At 31.5% G+C, this 8,920-nt stretch overlaps 1 protein-coding gene across 1 annotated transcript; it reads left to right on the top strand.

Annotated features, from left to right (window-relative positions):
- Positions 1-6,843: 6,843 nt before the first annotated feature.
- LOC109014928 (xyloglucan endotransglucosylase/hydrolase protein 2-like) lies at positions 6,844-8,356 on the top strand. Its single transcript, XM_035685349.1, has 4 exons — positions 6,844-7,024; positions 7,369-7,469; positions 7,576-7,766; positions 7,978-8,356. Exons 1-4 carry the CDS (start codon positions 6,844-6,846, stop codon positions 8,354-8,356), a joined length of 852 nt encoding a protein of 283 aa, XP_035541242.1.
- The last annotated feature ends 564 nt before the right edge of the window (positions 8,357-8,920 follow it).

Here is an 8,920-nt window from a genome sequence, read left to right on the forward strand (position 1 = left end):
TAGTTTAGTTTATGTATCGAGGTATTAATTTCAGGTATTCTCAGGTATTTTGAGAATACTTTATTTCTATTCATTATTTTATTATTACTTTTCACTATTATTCAATATTATATGCTTATTAATATAATATAAAATTTTAATCTTATTATTCATGCCTATTAATTTTATAACATAAACTTTTAATATATAATTTGATATAACATATAATTTTTTATTTTATCATCGAAGAGTATTTGTATTTTTAAGAAAAAAGTGGAGAAGAGATTGGGTTTGGTAGTTTTCAAAATTGATAGTTTTCCATTAGTGAGAAGAGATTGGAGTTGGACAATTCAAAAATCACATCTATAAATTGAACCGAACTAGATTGAAATTTAAAAAAGTTCATGTTTCAATGATTAATCAGTCCGTATCGATTCTCAAATTTTTAAAATTGATTTATATCGATTCAGTTATAAAATATGTCTAAAATCAAATTGGTGTTTTGCTATATATGGAAGAGGAACATAGTTCTATTTCTCTTTACAAATGATGACATGTATGTTGTTTGAAGTTCCTTTAATTCGTGCCGCTATATTGGGCTCTGGAAAATAAAAGTTGTCGACGGGTACTTGCTTGAAGAAAAAGCATGGTTGCTCTTGTATTTGCTTATGATTATCGGAAAGAAAAGTTCTACTATCAAGCATTAAACAAGTTTAGTTAAGTACATTTTGTCGTTGGCATTGGTCGAGATGCTAATATATTGGTAGAGATGCGAATGGAATTGCAATTGCATCAGATGGGTGGTAGGTGATGATTAGGGAATATACATGGTGTTTTGCAATTCAATTTTATGTAACCAAGTACATTTTCTTTGTAGTTGCAGGAATTGATCAAAATAGCCATTATATTCATAAGTCTAGAGAACAAATAATCTACCTCATTTATGTGATAAGATTTAATTTTTAATTTTTAAAAGTTTCTTATAAATTAAATCGTGTCACATCAGTATGTAGTGTAAGTACTGCCGACTTAGAGCATCCACATTGGCTTCTTCAAATAACATTTCATCTCTAAATTTAAATAACTTTATCAATAGTTGGCCCATATTGAATTAGCCAAACACTTTTCATCCTAAATATTAGCTACAGTAAATTCATCCTTTTTTTTTAAAGATGAAAAATACTATTTCATCTCCAAATTCATTGTTTATTAATATCGGCTCTCTCTCTCTCTCTTCTTCCCTCTTCCTCTCCCGCGTTTCTTCTTCTCTATTTCTCTCTCGCGTCTCTTCCTCTGTTCTCTTCATCTATTTTTTTTTCTTTTTTTCTTTTCTTCTCTCTCCCGCGTCTCTTCCGTCTTTCTATTCTTCTCATTTTTTTTTCTCTTCTTCCCCATTTCTCATCTTCCCCATTTCTCTTCTCCCGCAACCATTACCTCCCGCAACCGTTCTCTCCAGTGACGGTACTCCCCTACACGGCACAGCGGCAGCACGGCACTCCCAAACACATGGTAAGATTCGAAATCCTAACCTTGAGTTTTCAAAGAGATTTTTATTATTTGGGTTTTATTTTGTTGATTTTGTTGATGTTGTGTAGGGTTTGATTCGAAACCCTAGCTTTGATTCTAGTTCTGATTTTATTGTTTGGTTTGATTTTGTTGATGTTTGGGTTTGAATTTGTTGGTCTCGGATAGTTTCTTCGGTCTCTTGCCTTTGGTTGATGCTTTTTTTTTTTTTATAAGATTTTTCAATGTAAGAACAAAAATAAACAAATAGATAGACAGAGAGTCGCGTTTTCACCTTCATCAGCCTTATTCTTCACCACCATTAACCATATATATGAAGTCTTTATAGGATTGCATAAGATAGAATTCAATGTAGAAATCAAAAGCCATCAATCCTTCATGGTGGTGATGATCAAAATTCTGCTCCTCAACTTATTGGTAAAGCATTGGAAACCAGCATTTTATATCGACCGTTTTCTCCTGAAGAAAACCAAGGCCCCACAGATATAATCTTTCTTCTTGCCCGCTAAGGGAGGCCACTTAGATATAATAATACAGTATGCCATTGCACAGGGAAATATGCATTGCTGTCATCCATTCTTTAGTTAACAATAACTGATTCTTCCAATAGATCATCAAGAGATTCTTTCATAAGCATGGTTAAAACCGTACTCTCAATAGCTTCTGGTTTGTGTCGATGGATCATAATCATAAGTATCACCAACTTTGACAAAGCACCCCACAATCGTACTCAATAGCCTCTGGTTGATGTACTCTTGCCTTTTATTCATTGTATATACATGACATACTTCCATAGAGATCCACATCCGTAATACATTGCCTTTCATTCATTGTATATACATGCCTTTTATTCATTGTATACCTTTCCAGAGGCAATGTACTCTTGCCTTTTGTTGATGTACTCTTGCCTTTTGGGGAGAACTGAATTTTCTATAATACCATGTCCATGTTGCATATTTTTCTTGCGCTGCCATGATAATGTTGGACTCCTACCATTTATTAATTATAAATCTAAATGAAGAAAATTAATGAGTCACAAGAAAAGAAATGTTAGAGATAGGTCAGTGCTGGAACTTTATATCTATTTTTGTTTGTAAATGTTAGCTCTGCTTCTAATGTTTAATATGCCTTTTTTTTTAAAGGAAGTTGTTTTTAAGCAATTGTTTGATTAGATTTGCTTGCATGAGATTATGTGTGAATACTTGAGATTGTGGTTTCTGTTCAGTAGTAATGTTTATGATTCTAGTCCTGATTTTTTATAATTATACTTGAATCAAGGATGGACACCATATTTGATGAAGATCCCTTCTTTACCACTCTATTGCAAAGTGGTGAACAAGAGAGATCCACAACCCTAATGTCTAGTACCCATGATAATGTTGGACTCCAAGCAACATTATTGGAAGGTGAAAAAAGGCCATCTAGTAAGAAAACACAACGAGGTGTGTCTTTCACAGTAGAGAAGGACAAATTTCTCGTGTCGGCTTGGCTCAATATTAACATGGATGCTATACGGGGGACGGATAAAAAATATTCTCAAATGTGGGAGAGAATTAGCAATTATTATAATGAGCATAAAAATACTAGCATGGCAAATCGTTCTGGGGGGTCATTGACCAATCGATGGTCGGTGATTCACAAATGCACAAATAAATTTTGTGCTGCTGTGGCTCAAGTAGAATCTTTGCATCCAAGTGGTGGAACAGAGTAGGACAATGTATGAGTTTCTAATTAAATTTCATTCTAAATCTTCTTACTGAAATTCTATTATAACATTATTGTTACATTCGCATATTTAGATTGAAAGAGCTAAAATCATGTATAGAGAGACTGATAAGGCCACATACAACATGGAACATTGTTGGTGTCTATTGAGACACCAACCAAAATGACAACAACACATGTCCATGTTGTCTATGAGAAGGAAATAACATGGAAAACGCCCTGCTATGGCGGAGTCGACTCCACTAAGAGACGACGCGATAGATGACAATGTAGAGGTCTTTTTTGAGAGACCTCCAGGCAAAAAGGTTGAGAAAGAAAGGAGAGAAAAAGAAAGGCTGCAGAATCTTATGATTCAGAATTTGTTGAGGCCTTAAATTGCATGACAAATGATAGAGCTGTCTTCGTGTCTGAAAGAAGGCAAATGGCCAGTAAATTGGATGCTGATAGGGCTCAATTACTAGCGGAGAAAAAGATGAGAAATGATACGGAGAATAGGAAGATCGATATGGAGATATTGAAAATGGATCTTGTTGGCATGAATGGAATGCAACTAGAGTATTTCTTGAATCTTCAAAAAGAGGGTTTTGAAAAATCCAGGAAGCGATTTTCATCTCTATCTCTATCTTCATCTTTTGAAGATGTGTAGCCTTTTGTTGGTGAAACATTTTGGAGTTGTTTTGTATATTGTGGTTGTATTTGTTTTGGGGTTGTAGCCCATGATTATTTTGTGACTTTTTGTTATTTTGAATCACAAATATGGGTGTGATGTTCACAGTTTTATATGTTAGTTACCACCATATTCATTACTCTTATTTTGCATTAGTTGGTGATGATATTTGTGAGAATTGGCTTGGTTGCATTGAAGATCGATGAAATTATTTTGATAATATTGATATCGTATGATGAAATTTTGTTTATTGGATTGTGAAAATGAAAATGAATATGATTGTTGGAGATTATAGAAGATTATGAAAATATAAGTAATTAAAAAATAAAAGTTAATTATAAAAATAAAAAATAAAAATATTTTATTATTATAGAGAGTGTGATGACTAATCCAATGTAGACTTTAAGTTTTGAATGATTAGCTAAAAGTGAAAAAGTTATATATTCTTCAAAATTTGAAGAATAAAATAGCCAATCTAATACCAATACTCTTACAAATATACTTTTTCTTTATCCAAAACATTGACGCTTATGTTTATAATATTCCTCTATGCCTCGCCACATGTTATAATATTCCTCTTATTTCCTTTGTGTGCCCATAGCAATGAAGATAAATGATTTGTCTAAGTCCTAATAGACAGGCTCCGCATAGGTTATTTGTAAAAAAGTGTAAAAAAAAAAAAAAATTCTTTTTTAATGGGACTCATAAGTTTACAAAAGTCGTATACAAAACTTGTTTATTTGAAATTTGTATCTAACATTACTTGAATATCATCGCCAACATGATCAAGATGAAACTAGTTAATTAGCTATTAGTAGCCCTCTTTTGGTTTTTCTAAGTTGCTAGCTAGCCTTCAAATTCTCAGAAAACAAAAATAAAAAGATGAATTTCCCGATTAGTCCAAGATGCCCGGCCTTAGAAAATCAAAGGGTAAGTGAGGAGAGAGTAAATTTTTCACATGGAATTTGAAGTGAAAATCTCCCGTATTTATATTATGTCATTCCAATAATCTTTATTAGTAGAAATACAATCTACGCATTGATTAAATAGGGAAAGCTTGAGAATATAAAATTCTCACGTGGAAATTTAACCGACAACTCTCTTGCAAATAACGTGTCACTCCAAAAATCTTTATTCCTACAAATATAATGTACATATTGATTGCCGAAAATAAATAGTAGCCTGAAGATTAATAAGGGAAAAATAATAAAGGTGAAAAAATATTTGGAAAATCGGTCGAACCGAACTTGTAGGTTCGCTCTTGTTCGTAATCGGTTTAGTCTGTTTCAGTTAATTTTTATGAATAGTATATATTCTTAAAAGCTGGTTTGAACTAAACCGAACTGAAATAAATATACTTTTAATTTTTTTCATTGAAGAGTGTTTGTATTTTTAAGAAAAAAATGGAGTAGAGATTGGAGTTCGACAGTTTTCAAAATTGATAGTATTTTTATAATTGAGTAGAGATTGGAGTTTGGATAATTTAAAAACTGAATCACACCTGTAAATTAACCAAATTGAACTGGACTGAAACCAAAATAAAAATTAAAAGTTTATATTTCAGTGATAAGTTGGTCCGTATCAATTCACAAATAGGAAGTGTGAATTCTAAAATATGTTTAAAACTGGATCGAACTAAACCTGATACACCACAAAAAATAGGGAGTACTTATTCAGCTCTCACATGGAAACTTATGTGAGGAGAAAATCTCTTGCATATTATTATGTAGACGTTAATTGCGCAAATCAATAATTGGCAACTCGATTTATTAGGAAACAACAGGGAATGCCTGATCAGAAATTGATAAGGATTCTCTCAAGTCAAATTATTACCAAAAATATATATACACACAAGGTTAGTCTTACGTGCAAAACTCTAACAGAAATTGATAAATACAAATAAGTTATATAATATTATTTTTGTAAAAAAAATCTTATAATTATAATAATAAATAAATTTATTTATTATTATAATTAAATTATTATAAATTATTATTATTGTAATAATAAGTTATAAATTATTATTTTTAAAGTTCAGAAAAAGTACATGATCATTTTCAATATGTACAATACGCGCGCTTGTTACATCAAGCTATCGACCTGTTTTATTTATATATAATATAATGGTATAAAAATGTCTACTCCCTATTAGATGTAATATCTGATGAGGGGCTCAAATTAATCAATACAAAACCTTTTTTGGCGAGCTCTCGACGCCGGAAAACGTCTTCACATGATATATATGAACTTGAGTGACGTTTAAGATCAGTTTGAATTGCTTATTTTTTTTAACTATTAATAACATGTTTTAAAGTAATTTTTTCTTTTCTTTTCTTTTCTTTTGTCATGTGAGAACCAATTAATTTCTCTAATTGTTCAAATTTTAAATATGGTTCGATCCAATATATTTTTAATCTAAAAAGTAAATTAATTAATTAGTGATCAGTGAATAGTAAAAAAATATTATACAATTTTATTAAATTCCATACATTTGTAGGGAATTTCTGAAATTAAATACGTGTGAAATCTATAAATCTCAGCACTCAGCACCCACGTCTGGACATAATGTGGCCACTGATCATGATCTCATATATTTATGATCTTCCAGTGCATGACGAAAACCCTATTTTTACTAGAAAATAAAACCCAACTTAAATAAAATCCTACTAATTTATATTAACTAGAAATATTAATTAAGATTAGGACAATATGCCAGGGCTGTTTATTCTAATCTGATCATGCGATTTAAGATAGGGATCAAACACACACACATATATAATTAATTATGAATATCATAGCTAGATAGGATATTGAATTTGACACATAATCAATACACAATATATATACAGGACCTTAAATAGTTTCGTATACGTAGGTTGTGTCTATGATCACTATATAAACACAGCGCATGATCGAAAGCTAGCTATACTTCTTGTCTTTCTTCTTCCATGGATTTGTTTCTGCTGATCTGCCTCCTTGTCTTTCTCCTCGCTGCTGCCGGGCAGTCAAGTACTGCTGCACGGCCTGATGTTCCTTGGTCGCAAAACTACGCTATCTTATACGGACAAGATCATACCCAGTCTCTTAACCAAGGGAAAGAGATTCAGCTTTCCATTGACCAAGTTTCAGGTTAATCTTGATCTTCGAGTATCGTTTCGTACGTAATATGCTGCAATATTACATCTATTCGCGCGCGCATGCGGGTTTATATCTATATATATATATCTAGATCGATGCATGCATGCGTGATCAGTTTGTGCGTGCATGCACTAATTATATCATAACTACGAAGCTATTGGCAACGCTATATATATATATATATATAGCGTGCATGTCTATGAAAATTATATGATGTATGCATGCAGTACGTATCTAGTTTATGATGTCTAAATTAAGGAGAAAACATCATGCATGCATGGCTCTTTTTCTCTTTACTTAATTGATTTGGTTTTGTTTCTGTGCATGTGGTACAGGTTCTGGTTTTAGGTCTTTAAAGACTTATGGCTCTGGATTTTTTGGCATGAGGATAATGCTCCCACCTGGGGATTCCACATCAATCATCACAACCTTCTACGTATAATACATATATATACATATCAAAGTACTTCTACTTTAATGAATATATTTTAGTGCTTATATATCCTATTTTGGGGGTTTTTTTTGTTTTTTGTTTTTTGCAGCTAAGATCATATACAAATAACCATGACGAGATTGATTTTGAATTTTTGGGAAATTCAACACCGCCGTATTTGTTACACACAAATATATTCACAAACGGCCAAGGTAGTCGGGAGCAAAGAATCAATCTTTGGTTTGATCCGACTAAAGACTTTCATGATTACCATGTTCTTTGGAATCAACATCAAGTTGTGTAAGTACACTCTTATGTAATATTATTATTTTGATCTCTTGATTTGGTACGTTAAATTATAAAATAAATCTAATATATTATATATATAAAATCATATCAATTTGTATATTTACATATTTGTTTTATTTTCTAATCATTTTCTTCATTTATTTATAATATGTTTATTTATTTTATAAGATTATAATTAAATATTAAATATTAATAATTACAGGTGGTTGGTGGATGGTGTTCCTATACGAGTGTTTGAGAATAAGGAAAATATTGGAGTGAAATTCCCGGTGCAAGCAATGCAAATAGAGGCAACCATGTGGACAGCACCATGGGCATCTCCTCATGGAAAGCCACCGAATTGGGGTCAAGGGCCCTTCCGAGCCTACTATCAGGGGTTCAACATTGATGGCTGCGTTGCCGAGAACAACACCATTGCTACTCCTTGCTTTGGTTCCAATTCTTGGTGGAATGGGAAGAATTACTGGAAATTAAATCCAAAGCAGTTACAAGAATATTTGGGTGTGAGGAAGAAGTACATGGTTTATGACTATTGTATTCATAGGCCTGGCTCTAAACCCCCAGAATGCAACATACATTAATAGTTTAGTTTGTGTATTGAGGTATTAATCTCAGGTATTCTCAGGTATTTTGAGAATACTTTATTTCTATTCATTATTTTATTATTACTTTTCACTATTATTCAATATTTTATCATTATTATTAACAGAATATATATCTCAGAATACTTCATTATCCAAACTCAACCTAATAGTTTAGTTTTTTATTTTCTGGAAATTTAATTTTTTGGAGGATGAATTCTAAGCCCCGTTTGGATATAGAAATACTCTCAAATCCATATCATCTCATTATTACAACTTTCTCAAATTTCTATACAAAATATAATAAACAATTAAGCTTTTTTAAATCTTAAAATAATAATAAAATTAAAAAATAATATTTTAACAATGAATAATTCTACATACAACCGTGAAATGCGTAAACGTCGCGTAATCACTTTGAAAAAGAGTGAGATCCACTATTAAAAAATTAATTTTTTTCATGTGGGTCTCATATTTTATTCATTTTTTTCAAAACGATTACGCGACAGTTGCAAATATCTTTTCTCCAAGTATTTTTATACCTTAAAATGGTAAACAATAAAC

The sequence above is a fragment of the Juglans regia genome, chromosome 14 (assembly GCF_001411555.2).
Source record: "Juglans regia cultivar Chandler chromosome 14, Walnut 2.0, whole genome shotgun sequence".
In the NCBI taxonomy this organism is placed as follows: Eukaryota; Viridiplantae; Streptophyta; class Magnoliopsida; order Fagales; family Juglandaceae; genus Juglans; species Juglans regia.

Excerpts from the sequence above, each read along its gene's own strand:
- LOC109014928 (XM_035685349.1), top strand. The coding sequence starts at position 6,844 with ATGGATTTGTTTCTGCTGATCTGCCTCCTTGTCTTTCTCCTCGCTGCT. Across the intron at positions 7,025-7,368 it reads TTCCATTGACCAAGTTTCAG|GTTCTGGTTTTAGGTCTTTA; the intron begins GTTAATCTTGAT and ends CATGTGGTACAG. Across the intron at positions 7,767-7,977 it reads TGGAATCAACATCAAGTTGT|GTGGTTGGTGGATGGTGTTC; the intron begins GTAAGTACACTC and ends TAATAATTACAG.